The sequence below is a fragment of the Callithrix jacchus genome, chromosome 14 (assembly GCF_049354715.1).
Source record: "Callithrix jacchus isolate 240 chromosome 14, calJac240_pri, whole genome shotgun sequence".
Taxonomy (NCBI): Eukaryota; Metazoa; Chordata; class Mammalia; order Primates; family Cebidae; genus Callithrix; species Callithrix jacchus.
In genome coordinates, this window is record NC_133515.1 from 21,658,371 (window position 1) to 21,678,567 (window position 20,197).

The following is a 20,197-nucleotide window of genomic DNA, read 5'->3' on the forward strand; positions in this document are numbered from 1 at the left end:
TTTTCTGGGTTCTGTCATTTTTGGCTTGCCAGCAATCTCTGACTCTTATTCTTCAGCATGTCTTTCCATTTTGAAAGTTACTTCACATGACAGGCAGAATAATGGCGCCACGAAAATGTCCACATTCTAATCCCAGACCCTGTGAATTGTTACCTTACATAGCAAAAGGGACTTTGTGATTAAAGTTAAGCCTCTTTGAGATGGGAGAGTATCTGGGATATTGAAGTGGGCCTGATGCAAATCTCAAGCGTTCTTACATGTGAAAGAGGAAGGCAGGAGAGTCAGAGTAAAGCAGTGTGAGAAAAACCGAATCAGTGAAAATGGGAGGGGACCACTAGCCAAGGAATGAAGGTGGCCTCTGGAAGCTGGAAAAGGCAAGGAAATTGACTCTTCCCTAGAACCTCCCAAAGCAATGCAATCCTGCTGATACTTTGATTTCGGCCTGGTGAGACACATTCCAGACTGACCTCCATAATTGCAAGATAAGACGTTGCATTGTTTAAACCACCAAGTTGGTGGTAATTTGTTACAGCAGCAGTAAGAAATAAATATTCCCAATACTCTTCTAGAAAGCTACTTTTGTAGTATACTTTTTGCTTAAATAAGCTAGAAGTGATTATTATTGCTTGTAATAATAATCTAAAGAGCTAAAACTAATAAACTAATTTCCAAGCCTCGGTCCCCTGTCTCCACCCCCTCACTCTGTTTCCAGGCCCTGATTTCCATTTGGCCAGCCTTCCTATGCCCCATTATGAGGATCTGAGCCCTGCTTAGTGATATGACAGTTTCCTTGTTAACAGCCCTCCCAGGCACTGACTGGCTGGTCTCCTATCATCTGACCCAGATTCCTTGTCTTTGTGCCTTTCCACAGGTCAGGTCACCCTGCTCCTTATCTGGGACCCAACTGCCCCTTTTCTGTTATCACTTTGCTGGATGGTGGCTGTTGCATTTCTTTATTGCACATAGTGCCTTAAACACGGAGTCAGCCACTTCTTCCCCAGGATCAATGCCCTCAGCATCTACCAAACCCCAGTAGGAAGGACTGATTGCATCCAGATGCTCCTTCCTGTTGCAAGTATCACACTCAGACTGGCCGTATCATAGCATAGGACACACATGTGGATGTCTGATGGTTCAGGGTAGCAGTATACAAGCAGAAGCTGGGCTCTTTCCAACCCAGAACTTTTTAATTAAACAATATTCTTGCTATTTCCTAAAAACACAAATCCTTAAAGTGTGAATGAGAAATGAAACACACTGACATAATGGTTAGTGAGCAGGATTTCGGTTTTTATACAATTAGGTCAATTACGGAGGAAGGCATTCGATGGGGCAGTTTCCTAATCACTGACCTCACTGGGGCTCATTTCAGCTTTGCAAACTGGATGAAATAAAAATTCAGTGTGTTTCTTGTGCTCATGTTTATCTGTCACTCCAACAGGTTCATTACAATTGCAGGAGGTGCAGACAAACCATCTGGGGTGAACCATTGACTCCAGCAAGTTCTGGGAGCCCACCTGAGTCCTATGAAAGATGAAGGGCCGGCGTGCTGATTCCTTTTGATCAGCCAGCTTCATCAGTTTCTTCTTCTGTGAGGTAAAAGAGATTAATTATATAGACAGGCTTTGAGAGGGAGAAAAACCCAGTACATGTGCTTATCCTCCAAGCCTTTACATGGGAGAGGAGGAAAGGAGAGAAGGCAGATGGTCCTTGGGGAAGACAGCATGTCAGCCTTGGTACTGGAATTTAAGGGATGATAAGTAATCATGACTTCTTTTCTATGCCCTCTTGTCCCCCAAATTAAAAATAAATTGAGAGAGATGTAAGAGTCAGATGGACACCAAAATCTCAGCTCTACAGTTTTTAAAGTTAGGTTAGAGGATAAGGCTTAGATCTGCATCCAACTGGGCTTCTTAAGATTTCTCCCCTCAAGTGAAAGAATGCTCCCTCCGGGACTAAATTTGCAGAGCAGACACACTGCCCTCTCAGTGCTCCCTCACACCTTCCTACCCTGCAGCAGACACCAGGGTCCTGGCCCAAGTGTGCTGCCTGCCATAGGAAAGGCCACAGCAGGAGGGGAGCACCACCTATACAGGGCCAGGGCCCATGATCCTGGGAGAGGAGAAAGGGTCCTCAGTTTCTCATTGCCTCCCTGCTGTGTGGAGTCCCTCCTTCCCTAGAAGAGGCAAGGAACCAGCAAAGAAGGTATGGGACTCTGTTATATTGGCCAAGATAAGAATTTGCAGGAAAGTGAGAGGCATTGAGGATCTTGACCTTTTACTTTGGGGTAGCAAAAGGCACAGGAAATTGAGCTAGAACTCTCACCTTCAGCTGAAGGGATGGACAACTTTGGTCTTTATCCTTGTCACAGTAGACAAAACTCCTCTTTAGAGACCCCCAAGTGAATAGGACTTCCTTTCTCTGCAGAGGCTGAGCTCAAGGATGTGGGTAACATAAAGAAGATCTTGGAAAAAGACAGTCAGAACCCACATGAGTGGGTTCTCAGGGGAAGGAAAGGTCTTTCCTGTCTGCTGGGTTTCAGGCCTGACATGCAGTCCTTCTCCTCTTGACTCTGTGGTCTACATCTCCCTCCATTACTCTGGTTTAAGCCTCCTCTTGTTCCAACCTAAGTGTCTGATTCCTTCTTTTTTCCCCGCCCTTCCAGAAAGAGTTCTTTAAGATCTAGTCATTGCTAGAGATCTTCCATCTGATGCCCAAATCTCTGAAGCTTCTCCTCCCCACTTCCACCACCTGCTGGAGCTGGGGCATGGTCTAGCATCAGCTGAGCCCACCTGGAGGGAGGCCTTACCCTGCTGGGTGGGGACAGAAAACACAGCCTCAGAAACTGAGAATCACCTGGGCATATGTAGCTTTTATCTGGAACTGCTATGATATTCCCAGAGTCCAGGACCAGTACTTTGTGATCCTGGTCATGAATGCTGAATTTTTCAGGTTTAAGTTCTTCAACTTTGGACCTAGATCAACATAACCAGATATCAACACTTAACATTGAAAATGGAAGACTCAGCCCTTTCTTCCCCACATCTGAGGCCCCCAGCCCCAGCTCTCCACCCTGCCTGTGGGCTCAGACATCACAGCCACTGAATATTTCTTCCACTCTGGGACTTGCTGTCTTTCTGGGATGAGCAATTTAGCATTCTGTGCAAGCACATGGGTTCCAGATTTGGACAGGTGGATTAAAATCCAAGCTCTGCTGTAGGACAGAGGACACGTTACTAAATCTCTCCCAATGCCAATGTCCTCATCTGTGAAATGAGAGTAAGAACTGCACCTACTTGAGAGAGGAGTTATGAGAACTAAAATGCTCACTCAAGTAAGTAGGACTTAGCCTGACCTAAGACCTATAAAAAGGACTTTTTATAATCATTGTTTTTCTTAACTCTCTTATATGCACACCCTCTGACTGGGGACATCATTCCATTAGCAGTGCCTAGAGTGGGACAGATGCCCACACTGGCCAGGCTAAGGGAGTAGTGATGGAAGAGTTGGGGGGGTGGAGGCAGAAAGCCCCCAGGAGCCCAGATCGGTGCAAGGGTTAGCTGGAGCATTAGTGGCTCCTTTGAAAAGCCACAAATCTTGCACCTGGCCCTGGAGGAACATCTTCTAGTGGCAGGACGAGCCACAACAGTGCTCAGAGGGTCTTAGGGTGTGGGCTTCTAGCAACTCATTCAGGCCAGACCTGCCTAGAGTGTGGTCTTAAAAGGGAACCTTTCCTCCTGGCCTCTGATTGGACAGGTGACCCTCAATTCAGCAAGGAGCTCAAGCACCTGTTTGATAAAGGACATGTGACCCCAGGCTGGGCCAGTGACTGTTAGGAATGGGTGAGTGGCTGGAAAATGGCAAATGTCACAATATGATAACACAGTAACCACCACACTATGTGGAGCTATAATATGGGTATCTGTGATAGACAATTCTAATGTAGAGAATAATTCTAAGATATTACTTTCCTCCCATGCCATAAGCATGCAGCCACACCCTGGGTTTCTCACTGTGGAATGTCCTCCTCGTCTCCTCATGCCCAAACAGTGGAGAGGACTCCTCCTGTAACACTGGCTCTCCAGCCGCCTCCTCCTACAGCCCTCCTCGGCCCTTGCACACAGGTATTGGTGTCCTTGTCTTGCTCTCCCATAGCACTGTGAGCTCTCCAGGAGCAGGCTCCCTGTCTGACTCACCTGTGATCCTCCACCTCCCACTCTGTAGTGCCCCAAACATCGTTGACACTCGGTGCCTATGGAAGAGATGACTGGCCCCAGGCGAGACCCTAAGTGATACGGGGTCAGATGAGGTCCAACAGTCTCAGCCCTGCATTACATCAGAATCTCTTCAGGAACTTTTCTGGGCCCACCGAGACATTCTGAGTTCATGGGCAGATGCAGGTTGACTAAAAGTTATTGAGCTAGCTGAACTCTAAGCCTTTCCATTTCCCACACTTTAATGTACAATAAATCACCTGCAAACTATGGCTCAGTAGGTCTGGGTGGTGCCAAGGCTCTGCCTTTCTGATGCACTCCCAGAGTTATGGGTACAGCTGGCATGGCCTAGGGCGGCGGCTCTCAACCCTGGTGCACACTGGGAATTACCTGGTGGGTGGCATTTTAAGACCATGGATACCTGGGCCTCGAACCACTGGAAAATGCTATTTTTAAGAAGCTGCTTTTCTAGCATCATTTTACTTCGTACCTCTTAAGTGTTTCTTAAACCTGATTTTTTTATTTCCGTTTGGATCCTATCACAGCCTGACATAGGCTCTCCGCGTCTTGCATGCAGACTAGTTCACTATCCTCTTAAGTGGCGCTCTTGCTCATCATCTTGACCCCAAATCTTTCTCAAGGCCGCTCTGAAGGTGTGAGTGGTTTTAAGGTGCTGGCAGTTGTTTTCTATAGGGAAGTGGTACTCCCACAGCAGCAGTAACATCAGTGCTAGTGCCAGTTTTAAGGCAATAGTAATTTTCTGTAGGGCAGTAGCTCTCAGACTTTTAAGGTGTACCACAATAACCTGGAAGGCTTGTTAAAGCAGCCCCTAAAGCCTCAGTCCCCTGAGTTTCTGATGCAGAAGGTCTGAGGTGGGGCCTGGGAATCTGCATTCCTAACACTGTTCTAGGAGCTGATGCTGCTGACGGTTTGAGGACCAGACTTTGAAAACCACTCCCCCAAGATTTGAAGGAGATCCCAGCCCTGACGAGAAGTCAGGACAGGCCCAACAGACAGGCTTGTGTGCCTGGAATCTCCAGGTTGCACCTGGAGTGGACACAGTGCAGATCCAAAGCCAGCAATGGTGTAACTACAAACAACCAAAACATCAAAGGTAACTCCGGCGGCAGTGGTGGAGGCAGTGACAGCAGCCTCTCCCTACTGTACCAGGCACCCTTACACACCTGGTCCCATTTGGGCCTCTCTGTCATTTTACTGACAAAGTGAGTCTCAGTATTCACCATTAGCCTGCACTATTTGGGCTGAGACTGAGGTCTCCTGACTCTGTCCTGAGAAGAGGAGGCGATGGGAGCCTTAAGCCTGAGTCGGGCAGACAGACGTTATAGTACCTTTAAATTTCCACATCTGTCACTTACTACCAGTGTCACCTGGCGCAGGGAATCTCCACTGTCTGTCTCAGTTTCCACACATGAACAGTGGTGATATTAACAATTTCCTATTGGGGTGTTGTGGTGTTCATATGGCAGCATGAGAGGAAGGTTCAGGCTCTGAAGACTTCACCTTGAGCCCTTGGTGGCGTGGGTGTCCCTGTACCTCCACTGGCCACATGGCTGTTTGTCTTCAGTGCTGGGAGGAGGTCTGTGTCACCAGCCTCTTGACTATGGTCAGAAGAGGTACCTGGAAGGTTCCCAGGCACAAACTCTTCCTTTCCCTGTGCCTCTTGGCAAGTGAGCATCACTTGTCACTCCCTAGGCCCATCTTTCCCAGAGTCTCTCCTGATGGGATCTGCTTCTGCAAAGGGAAGATCTCAACCCCATCCAGCACCATTAGGTATCCCCAGTCTACAATCCTACCGCCTCCTAAGTGGCACCATTCCCCATCCCCACCCTCGCACCCCAGCCACCCCCATCACCTCACCTGCAGCCTTACTTGAGTGAACAAAACTCATGAAGGGGAGGCTTGGGTCTGGCTCCAGGGGGGCTTCCAACTGGGTCTGCAGTCAGAAACAGTGAGATTAGCACAAGCAATTGGGATTTTCCAAGGATTTAGGGGTATGAGGGACCATTTAATTTTCTCTTCTGTGTACTTGCTGAGAAATACTAGAGCAGCATGATAGTAATGACATTAAATCATAGCTTTCCTCGTCAAAAACATAGAACAATAAAGATGAACTGGCTCTGGGGTTTGGCCTCTGGCATGTTACAGGCCTCTCCCTTCACAACCTAGCAGACAGTTACTTGGGTCAAAAGCCTCCTCTTATTGTCCGCCATGGGCAACACCCAAATTCGTTCCTCATAGAATACTCAGATGCCCATGCCTGGGTCATTTTTCCAACCCAGCTTCAGAGAGTCACTTCTCATCGAAGGCTTCTCTTCCACCTGTTAAGGTTGGGAGGGAAGAGGAAGGATATGCAACCATCTAGTTGAAAAACAGGACGTTAAAGCCCAAATCTGTAGGTGAGAATGATCCTTTTATCCACCACCTGATGCGCCTAAACACTGCAGCAAAGTTTTCTTTTTCCTTCCAGAATTTCTCTTGTCTAGTTATTTGTCCAGGGAAGTTTGAAAGCTCACTTATTGTGCAAGGTCAGCAGGAAACAGCTGGGTCTGTACACAGCACCTAGCGAAGTCCACTTTAGGAATTACACTTTGGCCCTGAGATGGATTTCCACAAGAACCTTACCTTCTGAGAGGCACTGGGGTTCATCTCTTTCCAAGTCTTCAGAGCCCATTTTCACTCCTGAGTTCTCCTCCACAAAGGACATTTTCAACGTGAGTTATTACTCAACAGAAAATGAAATGAAGCGCAAGACCTAAGGAGACAGACAGGGAACCAGTGACGACATCTTCTGATCCCAGGACACCTTTCAGGATATCCGTAGTGCTGAACAGGCCACTGGCCTTGCTCTCTAGTTAGAAATGCTCACTGCAACCAGAAAGGCCCCAAGGGGCCAGACCATGCTCTCCTGTCTATCACGCCTTCAGAGCAGAAATTTTCCAAACTGTTTGAGTCACAGTGCTAACACTTGGGGTGCAATAACAATTTTGTGGATCTTGGCATTTTATAAAAATGAAATAAAATTTTAAAAGTGCATTGTTCTAGTCTTGGGGCTGGCATACTATGGCCCTTGGCCAAATCTTGTCCCTGCTTGTTTTTTTAATAAAGTTTTATTGGAACACAGTCATGCCCTTGTTTGCACATTATCTCCGGCTGCTTTGAGACTACAATAGCACGGTTGAGTAGTTAAGAGATCATCTGGCCAGCGAAGCCTAAAATACTTGCCATCTGACACCTTCTGTAAAAGTTTGCTGAGTCTCTGCAGTAGCCTGATCTTGGTCTAACAAAAAGCAGTTGCTCTGCAACCTCTTTTCATGAAAACCTAAGCCACCAAAAGTCCCAGGAGGCTCAATCTCTAATATCTTAGGATTAGATTGCTTCATTGGGAGGAGTTGGTGGAGATATATTTATATATACAAATTTTGCATGCCCTATCTCAGTTGACAAGGATGTTTTCACAACATCAGTCCAGGCCAACATAGGACAGAAATGGAGCAAAAACTGGTATTCCTATCTTACAGATAAAAAATCTGAAGTTAAGTGATTTGTTCAAAACCACATCACTTTTAAGATTGCAGATATAGAGATAGGCAGTCTGTGTTGAAACCCAATCCTTCGAGAATGGTTTAGGAGTGAGACAAAGGGAACTAAATTGTTCATGCAAAAAAATAGAAATGACAAGGAAGGCCAGGTGTGGTGGCTCAAGCCTGTAATCCCAGCACTTTGGGAGGCCGAGGCGGGTGGATCACAAGGTCAAGAGATCAAGACCATCCTGGTCAACATGGTGAAACCCCCATCTCTACTGAAAATACAAAAATTAGCTGGACATGGTGGTGTGTGCCTGTAGTCCCAACTACTCTGGAGGCTGAAGCAGAATTGCTTGAACTCGGGAGGCGGAGGTTGCAGTGAGCCGAGATTGTGCCACTGCACTCCAGCCTGGCACCTGGTGACAGACTGAGACTCTGTATCAAGGAGAAAAAAAATGACAAGGAAGGGCTTCGGGACTCAACAGTAAGAACAGTGAGAAGAAGTAGGTGGGTAGAGCTGATGGGTTGTTAAGGACAGGGATGTCTACTATTTGGTCTTAACCTGTTTGTGGTTTGGCAGTAACCCTGAATACATGGAGTATAATGGCCTCTGTCATGTTGGGGTGAATCAAATGACACAGAAAATTGGAGGCACTTGACAGAGAATTTGGCAGCCAGGACATCAGAGCAAGAAATGTCTTGTAGAAATGTAGCTATCCAAAGACATAAAGATACTGCAGTGCTGCTGAAGGACAGAAGGATGCTCACAGGCTGGAGGACCTGGAGCCATCCCTGAGGGGTACTCATGAAATCTGCCACCTGTATTAAGATAAATGCAGGGAGCTTTCACAGAACTCCCTAAAGAAGCAGTGCATCTGGTCATCTGAAATCGATTTCTTTACACCCAAAATCTATTTCCAAGGACCAATATTTTCTAGATTCTGAAGTCAGTCTACTGAGCGAAGGGACAAGCATTTCCAGGATTTACAGGTTTCCTAAGTTAGTGTCTGCCTGGCCCCCTGGCAATGCCCTGCTTGTTGGTGGAAGCTCTCCTGGGAGAGAGCAGGCTGCTACTGGGGCTGAGAGCAAGGTATTCTGTGCAGGTCTTAGAGATCATATTTAGAAATTCAGATGTGCTTTCAGTGGAGATTACAAGCAAGGGGACTAGATGGCCCGATGTTACTCTACTTCCCCATCCATGCCTGTTGGCCTTGAAAGCCAGCACAGGAAGATCACCTACCCGGGCCAGGGATCCTCATAGTCAGTGGCTCTGTCTTGGACTCCTGGAACTCTGCTTGCCTTCAGTTCTCAGGACCCCTTATTTAAAGGAGAGGTTTGGTACTCATTCAGAATCAACGATTTGGGAGTGGCTTGCAAATACAATACAGTATTCCTTTAGACAATAATAAATAACATCCTCAGTTATCAGTCATCATTCATTTCCTGCTGTTTTCCATGCCAAGGCTATAAACAAATTCCTGCGGGGTAGTGCCACTCTGCTAAGGGCATGCCACACCCATTCAACACATTTCGAGGCACTTGGGATAGATCGGGTGGTTGCCAGTCCAGTCTAATAACAGAGGTATAGAAAAAAGACAAGAGTGAAGGAAAGAAGAAGTGCAGAGCTTAGTCAGTCAAATGAGCATGGGAGGTTCAGGGAAGCCCTTGTTTTCTTGATAGTTCTTTGCCCTAATCCCAGAGTTTATGCAAGTGGAGTCCCCATCTTCGAGAGAAAAATGTCCTCCTTTCATGTCTCCTTCCAGGTAAATTCTGCGATGTACTAACACTGCCCTATACCTCTTCTCTGGGGCCTCTTCTTCACAAGTGACATACAAAGGGACCTTCCTTGATCAAGCCCTCCAAGGACTAGCTTCCCTCTGCAGCCCATTAGCTATTTACTTGCACTTCCATTGCATTTGCCTTTGCCAGTTACAGTGTATGGCTATGTTTTACAATGTCACACACAGCTAGTACTGTAGGCATTGTATGAAGGAAAATCCACATAACGAATTAAGGTAATAGCTTCTGGACCACCACCAGCAGCACGTCAATAACACAGGAACAACAGTCCAGCACAATAGTTAACCACGGTGCTCTCACTCTGCCAGATCTAGGCTCAGTCCATTTTTATTTTTCTCCAACCAAATCCTTTGATGACTCTGGGAGTAAATACCATCCTTCCTGTTTTGCAGACAAAAGGCAGTGCAGTTTAGAGAGGATGCACAATTTACCCAAGATCACATCCTTAATTGCTGGGAGAACTATAACACTATAAACCAGGCCTTTCTGAGCATGCTGCAGCCTCATCTCTTAAATTTGACTGAAGACTGTGGTCTCATCTTCTAGCCTTTCTTCACATACACATTTATAACATGCAAATAAAGGAATGTGTCTGACAAATCATTTTGTAAGATACATTTCCTACTTAATGCATCTTGCCTTTTCTACTCAATGTGATATCTCAAACATCATTCCATTTCATCAATACTTTTCTACAATAGTATATCTTATTACTGCAAGGTATTCCATTATTTGTCTAAAGACCTGACAAAATGTTATTCCCTTGATGGCTAGAATAAAAATTCCTGATTTGTCTGTTAAATTCCTAATAAGGACACACATATCTTTAGAGAACTTCTGAACAAACCTCTTGGGATGGGATGAGATTGTGAAGGAAAAGACGAAGTAAAATTTTTAAAAAGTGAAAGCAACCACGAACTTATCTTCTAAGAAGGTGGTTGGGTTAAGTGTGGGCACTTCTCTGGTGCTGATTTCTGGAATGAATGAGGATGTGAATGCGGGGGCAGCTGACCATTGCTCTCAGGATGGGGAAAATGGAGTTGCGGGGGAGTGTGCCCTGGTGAGGTAGTTGCAATATAGACTTGTAGAGATCTCACCGAGTGGTTCCAGAAAGGAAGGGAAATGAGAGAGAAGAGTTTGTCTGTAAAAGGGGGAGCTATGTAGTGTAGTGTAGAGTATTTACAGTAAGCTCTCGCCTTTATTGCCCCATATAAAACCTCAATAAGTTCAATTATCTGTACCAATACTGGTATACAAGGGACACTGTTTGTAGGAGGTTGAAGCTCAAGAGAAAAGGGACAGCTAACTTGAATGTCACATATGGACAGATCACAGTTTAATCCTCAGTTTTAAACTTTTGAGTTATTTCCACTTTTATACTATTATATGTAAGTTTTATATATATACACACACACACACACACACACACACACACATACACATATATATGGCCTAAAGTGCCAAAGGGGATATCTTTCATGTAAATAAATCAACTGCAAATCGTAGTCACTCTGTGCCCTGCCTTGTGCTGTGCAGATACAAAGGAAACAAAGGCCTTTCTCCTTTCCCAATACACATATAACACACATAACATATGTGTGTGTGTATGATATATATATGTATGTATAAATTCTGTGTTTAATATGCTCTTTTGATATTTCTGAACAGATTAGAACCCACTGAGATTCCACCTTTAAAGAAATTCAAGTGGCCACTTGACAGCAATGCCAGATAAGCTGACATGAGGAGACAGACAGCACGGGCTGCCAAGCATTCTCTTTATTAGACAACCAGCACCTACCCAGTGTGGGAAGCCAGGGTCCTGATGACTGTGCAGGGCTGGGGCTGCTGCTCCTTGCGTGACACAGCAAATATGGCATGTGTCCTCAGGTCACTGACCATCCTTTCTGATACAAGATATTTTGGCATTTTGGACCCTCACCTGAAGCTTCTGGCAGCTCTGAGTTGGTGATGGGAGGAAGGGGTCTTGTTCCATCATCCACAAGTTATTTCAAGAATTTATACCAATTTTTTGTTGTTATTATTTGGGCCATAGGAAGTGAGTATTAACAGAGGGAAAACTCTCAAGAGAATGTCCCACACAGTGTGGTGGTTGCTGTGCTATCACATTGTCTTATTTCCTATTTTCCAGCCATCCACCCATCCCTGACAGTCACTGGCTCAGCAGAGGGCCTTCTCCCTTCCATCAAACAAATGCCTGAGCTCCTCACTGAAGAGTAAACCACCTGCCAGTAGTGAAGTGTCCCTGCTATGATCCCTCTCTAAGCAAGCCTGGTCCAAATGAACTCCTAGGAGCCCACACCCTGGGAAATCTCCTGGCTACTGTTGTGGCTGGTCCCGCCTGCTGGAAGAGGTTCCTCCAGGGCGAGATGCAAGCCCTGTGGCTTTTCCAAGAAGCCCCTGCAGCATTAGCTCAGACTTGTACCATACTGGACTCCTGGGGGCTTTCTGCCTCCATTTCTTCCTTCTTCACTCCTCCATTATTGCACCCTTGGCCTAGCCCATGCAAGAATCCATCCCATCCTAGGTATTTCTGATGGCATGATGCCCCCAGTCAGCAGGTGCAGAAAGGATGTTTAATAATAACAACATCAATAACAATTTTTTATTTTCTCAATAGTCAGGTATCTTGCTAAATGCTGTTCATTGTTAACTTTTTTAATTCTCAAGAACCACTATTAGGTGAGCATTATTCCAATCCTCACATCATCCATGAAAAGTATGAGGTTTTGGCGGGGGGGAGAGGGCGGGCCCGGCGCTCGGTAGCGCGGGCCCCTCAGAGCACAATGGCCAGAGCCGGTGGCAGATCCCGAGCCCCATCCAGTGTGGAGCGCGCGGCGAGCCCGGTCGCAAGCTGAGCGCCTCCGCCCACCCAGCGCGCCGACTCCCTGCCATGGACTCGGGGAACTGCCGCGGCGGCCAGGGCTACTGGGACGGCGGCGAGGCCGCAGGCGCTGAGGGGCCGGCGCCGGCGGGGACGCTGAGCCCCGCGCCGCTCTTCAGCCCCAGCACCTACGAGCGCCTGGCGCTGCTGCTGGGCTCCAAAGGGCTGCTGGGCGTCGGCAACAACCTGCTGGTGCTCGTCCTCTACTACAAGCTCCAGCGACTACGCACTCCCACCCACCTCCTCCTGGTCAACATCAGCCTCAGCAACCTGCTGGTGTCCCTTTTCGGGGTCACCTTTACCTTCGTGTCCTGCCCGAGGAACGGCTGGGTGTGGGACACCGTGGGCTGCGTGTGGGACGGGTTCAGCGGCAGCCTCTCCGAGAAGAGTTCCAGTCACAAATGCATATGTGATGCATTTTGACATTTACTGCTAAGATGAAATGCAGAAATGAAACCACACATCCGTTTTAGTATTCTCAGATGTGATTAGATGTACTTTCTCATGTTTTTATGCTACTGACTTACAAGAAAAAAATTTTTTTTAAGGGTAACCGTTAAACAGCGAGGACCTGCAACTTCAGAGCTTCTGGGATAAACTGGAACATCAGAAGGACAGCTTTTATTACAGCATAATCACACCTTATTTCTTTCATCAGCAGTTGTCACCAGACGATTTTACTTCCTAGAATGGCAGACAATCTTCCCACAGAGTTTGATGTGATTATAATAGGGACAGCTTTGCCCGAATCCATTCTTGCAGCTGCATGTTTAAGAAGTGGTCAGAGGGTTCTACATGTTGATTCAAGAAGTTACTATGGAGGAAACTGGACTAGTTTCAGCTTTTCAGGATTGCTATCCTGGTTGAAGGAGTATCAGCAAAACAATGACATTGGGGAAGAAAGTACTGTTGCATGGCAAGACCTGATCCATGAAACAGAAGAAGCCATTACTCTGCGCAAGAAGGATGAAACTATTCAACCTACAGAAGCTTTTTGTTATGCCAGTCAGGTTGTGGAGGAGGGCATTGAAGAGATTGGTGCTCTGCAGAAAAATCCTTCCTCGGGGGTGTCTAGTACCTTCACTGAAGTTCTGGATTCTGCATGCTTGCCTGAAGAAAGCCAGTCATCACACTTTAATAGCGATGAAATACCTGCCAAACACACTCAGAAAAGTGCTAGAGAGGTTTCCCTAGAAGTAACTGATGTAGAGGAATCAGTGGAGAAAGAAAAGTATTGTGGAGATAAAACTTGCATACACACAGTTTCAGATAAAGATGGAGTTAAAGATGAAAGCATATCTACAGTAGAAGACAATGCCAATCAAACAAACAGAAATAGGATTACTTGGGCCGGGTGCGGTGGCTCATGCCTGTAATCCCAGCACTTTGGGAAGCCGAGGCGGGTGGATCCCGAGGTCAAGATATTGAGACCATCCTGGTCAACATGGTGAAACCCCGTCTCTACTAGAACTACAAAAGATTAGCTGGGCATGGTGGCGCATGCGTGTAATCTCAGCTACTCGGGAGGCTGAGGCAGGAGAATTGCCTGAACCCAGGAGGCGGAGGTTGCGGTGAGCTGAGATCACGCCATTGCACTCCAGCCTGGGTAACAAAAGCGAAACTCCGTCTCAAAAAAAGAAAAGAAAAGAAAAAAAGTGAAATAGGATTACTTACTCTAAAATAGTTAAAGAAGGAAGGAGGTTTAATATTGATTTGGTATCAAAACTGCTGTATTCTCAAGGATCGCTAATTGATCTTTTAATCAAATCAGATGTTAGTCGTTACCTAGAATTTTAAAATGTCACTAGGATTCTTGCATTTCAAGAAGGAAAGGTAGAACAAGTGCCTTGCTTTGTTCTAAAGGCTAAAGCAGATGTATTTAATAGCAAGGAACTTACCATGGTTGAAAAGAGGATACTAATGAAATTTCTCACGTTTTGTTTAGAGTATGAACAACATCCTGATGAATACCAAGCTTTTAGGCAGTGTTCATTTTCAGAGTACTTAAAAACTAAAAAATTAACTCCCAACCTTCAACATTTTGTACTGCACTCAACTGCAATGACATCAGAATCATCTTGCACTGCAGTAGATGGCCTTAATGCAACTAAAAACTTCCTTCAGTGTCTTGGACAGTTTGGCAACACTCCCTTTCTATTTCCCTTGTATGGCCAAGGAGAAATGCCCCAGTGTTTCTGTAGGATGTGTGCAGTTTTTGGTGGAATCTATTGTCTTCGTCATAAAGTACAATGCTTTGTAGTCGACAAAGAATCTGGAAGATGTAAAGCAATTATAGATCACTTTGGTCAAAGAATAAATGCTAAGTATTTTATTGTGGAAGACAGTTACCTTTCTGAGGAAACATGCTTAAATGTGCAGTATAAGCAGATCTCTAGGGCAGTACTCATTACAGACAAGTCTATCCTAAAGACAGATTCAGATCAGCAGACTTCCATTTTGATAGTTCCTCCAGCAGAACCAGGAGCTTGTGCTGTTCGGGTCACAGAATTATGTTCTTCAACCATGACATACATGAAGGACACCTATCTGGTACATTTGATGTGTTCATCTTCTAAAACAGCAAGAGAAGACTTAGAATCAGTGGTGGAGAAATTATTCACTCCGTATGCTGACACAGAAATAAACAAGGAAGAACTTACAAAGCCAAGACTCTTGTGGATTCTTTATTTTAATATGAGAGATTCCTCAGGCATTAGCAGAAGCTCATATAATGGCTTACCTTCCAATGTTTACGTCTGCTCTGGGCCTGACTGTGGACTGGGAAATGAGCATGCTGTCAAGTGAGCTGAAACACTTTTCCAGGAGATCTTTCCAGGTGAAGATTTCTGCCCTCCACCTCCAGATCCAGAAGACATTATTTTTGATGGTGATGATAAGCAGCCAGAGGTTCCTGGAACCAGTAATACAATAATAGCCAAACTAGAATCCTCTGAGGAAAGCAAAAACCTAGAAAGCCCAGAGAAGCACCTTCAAAATTAGAAAAGAACTATCTGGAAATGCTGTTTTGGACCTTTACCGTGGGGTCAGAATATTCTCATTTAAAGAAGAGTTTCCCATGTGAGTAATTAGAAGTAGTGATATAGGATGAATGCTATGCAGATGTTGTCTAACTCTCTTTCAGACATTCAGCATTGAATATCTTTGTTAACTTATCAATAAGTGATTTATTGATTATTGAACGTTTTGTTTAGAATGGGCTATGTGATCCAAAGTCTTAAAGCAGAGTTAGCTTTATTTTAGTATTGGGTATGTATGTAAGGGTTCCATGTTAGCAACTCAGCTTCAAGGTAATGTTGTATTTGCTAATGATCTTCAGATTTTATCTTTGTCTACAGAATAGTTAGTAATACCCAAGTAATATTTTAATTACTTTTACAGCTATTAGAGTTGCTGCAGGCTGTTTGAATAGTGAAACACACACAAATGGTAAATTATGTGGATCTTTTGCATATAATATAAATATATAGACATGGTGGTAGGAATAGCAACTAATACAGATGTCAATATGATAATAAAATATGTTTGTTTGTAATTGTTAAAAAAAAAAAGAAAAGAAAAGTATGAGGTTTGGAAGGGTTTTTAAAGTTGCTCTATGTCCTACACTAATAAGAGAGGGAGCTCAGATTTGTAACCAAGTCTGTCTACTTCCAGAGCCCAAGTTCTGATGCTCTCAGCACTCTCTACTGTGACAAGGAAGGACAAACCCAACGCTTTCTAGGGCTAATGGCAAGTGATTCAGAAAATAATTTTTCTAGTGTTCTACCCTTGAATGCCTCTCACTCACATTCAACTCAGAGTGGAAGGGTGTTTCCCTGGGAATCTGGTAAAACTGCTCAGTCTTCATGCAAAGGGAGGAGAAAATTGTGCTTTTTGCTTTCATGTTTCTTCCTTGGCCCAAAAGATAGAAAACCCTATCATTGGCACATACTGGGGAGAGGATCTTCAGGCATGTGGCTTTGACCTTTGCCCTCTGACTGTGGGGCTGGGCATCCTGAGGACAGGTGTGTCGCCTCCTGCCACTGCTCTCCTCCTGGAAGTACCCTGCACCAACCCAGATCCTGTTATCTGGAGGTCTCCACACAAATGTGGGCTAGTAATTCTCGGAATGACCCTATGCTCTGCAGACTAAAACTCTTTCTTGGACAGCTAATCCCATGATCTGGCCTCAGTGGACTGAGTAATAGGGAACCAACCTGAGTATAGATTCATGACATTCTATAGTCCAATATTCAACTAATTGGAGCACTATATAATAAGCAAAAATTTGATTCCTGCCTCCTGCAGCCTGCATTATCATAAGATGCTGTTATTTCTTATGATTTGTCCAGGCATGTAGAGCAGCAGAGACAGAAAGGCTAATTCTCTGCTCTAGGACTAGCCATGCTGAAGAGGCTGGACAGTGCTCAGGGAACTGATCCAGCTGCAGATGCCCAATAGAAACATTCAGACTGATGCCCAGAGCAGAGTCCAAAGGAGTATGGCAATGTATTGTCTTGGTAAGTATTCAGTTGGGGAAGATGGGAGGGGTGCCATACAGGTATGAGCAAATCCCATTAGGTGGGAGGAGCACAGTGAGAAATCTGGGTCAAGTAGTAGCCACTGCATGCTCCAGATAAGCATACAGTCAGTATCTGCAAGGCCCATGAACAAGGACCAGGGGTCCAGTCACAGGAATGAGGTTCAGAAGATTAGCAACTTTTAAGGGGCCAAGGTAGTGGATGGTAAGCAGGACACAGCCCAGAACAAGAAACAGTAGGGAAGTGGAAGAAATTATGTGATTTCATATTTGCTGTAAGTAGCTTTTGGAAATCAGTAAAGACATGTTTGCCAGACCCATTATTAGTGCTCTTACTAACATCTTCTGATTGTCAGTCTGCTCATTTCACTATTACATTTTCCCACAATGTCTGTACCTAAATGTTTGGCATGATTTCTGCAGTTGTTAGGTTTGGCATTCTGTATATATCCATGAAGACAGATATATGAATCCTGTTGATTAAATGCTTGCTCTCCGTACTGCTCTTTTTCTCATCTTAATCTGTTAATAATATGAGGTACATTAAGATCTCCCATGTAATATATATTTATTATTTTGATCTCAGTTTTGGCATTATATATTCTTGAAGCTGTGTTATTAGTGAGCCCTATGACAATCCTCACTTTATGCATGAGAAATCTGAGGTTTAGAAGAATTAGAAACTAGCTGTGTGTCTTACACTAATAAGTGAGAAACCTCAAATTTGCACCCAAGTCCAATTTAGAATTGTATCTCCCTGGTGAACTGAAGCTTTTATCTTTAAGGAGACACCTCTTTGTCTTTAGCAATGCTTAGTGCCTTAAAGTCCACTTTGTCGGACACAGCTACTTTCTTTTAATTCATTTTTGTGTGGTATATCTCTTTCCACCGTTTTTCTTTTTCTTTTTTTTAAATCATACTCTAGGTTCTGGGGTACATGTGCAGATTATGCAGGATTGTTGCATAGGTACACACGTGGCAATGTGGTTTGCTGCCTCCATCACCTACATCTGCCATTTCTCCCCAAGTTATCCCTACCCAACCTCCCCACCACCACTTCCCACTGTCCCTCACTCGCCCCCCGCAACAGACCCCAATGTGTGATGTTCCTTTCCCTGTGTCCATGTGTTCTCATTGTTCAACACCCGTCTATGAATGAGAACATGGCGGTATTTTATTTTCTGTTCTTATGTCAGTTTGCTGAGAATGATGGTTTCCAGATTCATCCATGTCCTTGCAAAGGACACAAATTCATCATTTTTTATGGCTGCATAGTATTCCATGGTGTATATATGCCACATTTTCCTTGACCAGTCTATCGTCAATGAGCATTTGGGTTGGTTCCAGGTCTTTGCTATTGTAAACAGTGCTGCTACGAACATCCATGTGCATGTGTCTTTATAATTGAATGATTTTTAATCCTTTGGGTATATTCCCAGTAATGGAATTGCTGGGTCAAATGGAATTTCTGTTTCTAGGTCCTTGAGGAAGTGCCACACTCTTCCACAATGGTTGAACTAATTTACACTCCCACCAACAGTGTAAAAGTGTTCCTATTTCTCCACATCCTCTCCAGCATCTGTTGTCTCCAGATTTTTTAATGATCGCCATTCTAACTGGTGTGAGGTGGTATCTCAATGTGGTTTTGATTTGCATTTCTCTAATTCTCAGTGACGATGAGCATTTTTTCATATGTTTGTTGGCCTCATGTATGTCTTCTTTTGAAAAGTGTCCGTTCATATCCTTCTCCCACTTCTGGATTGGTTTGTTTGTTTTTCTCTTGTAAATCTGTTTTAGTTCTTTGTAATCCTGGACGTTAGCCCTTTGTCAAATGAATAGATCACAAAAATTGTTTCCCATTCTGTTGGTTGCCGGTTCACTCTAATCATTGTTTCTTTTGCAGTACAGAAGCTCTGGAGTTTAATTAGGTCTCATTTGTCTATTTTGGCTTTTGTTGCCAATGCTTTTGATGTTTTAGTCATGAAATTCTTGCCCATGCCTATGTCCTGAATGGTTTTGCCTAGGCTTTCTTCTAGGGTTTTTATGGTGTTAGGTCTTATGTTTAAGTCTTTAATCCATCTGGAGCTAATTTTAGTGTAAGGTGTCAGGAAGGGGTCCAGTTTCTGCTTTCTGCACACTGCTAGCCAGTTTTCCCAGCACCATTTATTAAACAGGGTATCCTTTCCCCATTGCTTGTTTATGTCAGGTTTGTCAAAGATCAGATAGTTGTAAATGTGTGGCGTTGCCTCCAAGGCCTCTGTTCTGTTCCATTGGTCTATAACTCTGTTTTGGTACCAGTACCATGCTGTTTTGATTACTGTAGTTTTGTAGTACAGTCTGAAGTCAGGTGGTGTGATGCCTCTGGCTTTGTTCATTTTGCTTAGGATTGTCTTGCCTATGTGGGCTCTCTTTTGGTTCCATATGAAGTTTAAGGTGTTTTTTTTCCAGATCTGTGAAGAAGGTCATTGGTAGCTTGATGGGGATAGCATTGAATCTATAGATTACTTTGTGCAGCATGGTCATTTCCATGATATTGATTCTTCCTAACCATGAGCATGGAATGTTTCTCCATTTGTTTGTGTCCTCTTTTATTTCCTTGAGCAGTGGTTTGTAGTTCTCCTTGAAGAGGGCCTTTACATCCTTTATTAGTTGTACTCCTAGGTATTTTATTCTCTTTGTAGCAATTGTGAATGGGAGTTTGTTGATTTGGCTCTCTGTTAGTCTGTTATTGGTGTATAGGAATGCTTGTGATTTCTGCACATTGATTTTGTATCCTGAGACTTTGCTGAAGTTGCTTATCAATTTAAGGAGATTTTGGGCTGAGATGATGGGGTCTTCTAAATATACAATCGTGTCATCTGCAAATAGAGATAATTTGACTTCCTTCTTTCCTAATTGAATACACTTTATTTTTTTTTCTTGCCTGATTGCTCTGGCTATAATTTCCAATACTATATTGAATAGGAGTGGTGAGAGAGGGCATCCTTGTCTAGTGCCAGATTTCAAAGGTAATCCTTCCAGTTTTTGCCCACTCAGTGTGATATGGGCTGTAGGTTTGTTGTAAATAGCTTTTATTGTTTTGAGATATGTTCCTTCTATACCTAGTTTATTGAGAGTTTCCAGCCTAAAGGGCTGTTGAATTTTGTTGAAGGCCTTCTCTGCATCTATTGAGATAATCTTGGTCTTTGTCATTGAT

At 44.3% G+C, this 20,197-nt stretch overlaps 3 protein-coding genes and 1 pseudogene across 3 annotated transcripts; 3 read left to right on the forward strand and 1 right to left on the reverse strand.

The window, feature by feature from the left end:
• Positions 1 to 987: 987 nt before the first annotated feature.
• Positions 988 to 12,869, reverse strand: IL37 (interleukin 37). The gene is given in 7 exon segments (XM_003735278.6): positions 988 to 1,589; positions 2,326 to 2,374; positions 2,376 to 2,464; positions 4,705 to 4,706; positions 6,105 to 6,162; positions 6,853 to 6,987; positions 12,767 to 12,869. Coding segments are annotated over 6 exon segments (534 nt in total). The 5' UTR covers positions 6,940 to 6,987; positions 12,767 to 12,869; the 3' UTR covers positions 988 to 1,340.
• Positions 12,463 to 13,017, forward strand: LOC103789355 (opsin-3 pseudogene; annotated as a pseudogene).
• Positions 13,018 to 13,128: 111 nt separating this feature from the next.
• Positions 13,129 to 13,880, forward strand: LOC118147241 (rab proteins geranylgeranyltransferase component A 2). The gene has a single exon (XM_035271953.3). The coding sequence runs from the start codon at positions 13,154 to 13,156 to the stop codon at positions 13,838 to 13,840; it is 687 nt and encodes a 228-aa protein (XP_035127844.3). The 5' UTR covers positions 13,129 to 13,153; the 3' UTR covers positions 13,841 to 13,880.
• Positions 13,881 to 14,363: 483 nt separating this feature from the next.
• Positions 14,364 to 15,464, forward strand: LOC144579145 (rab proteins geranylgeranyltransferase component A 2-like). The gene is given in 1 exon segment (XM_078348413.1): positions 14,364 to 15,464. A coding segment is annotated over 1 exon segment (1,101 nt).
• Positions 15,465 to 20,197: the final 4,733 nt, after the last annotated feature.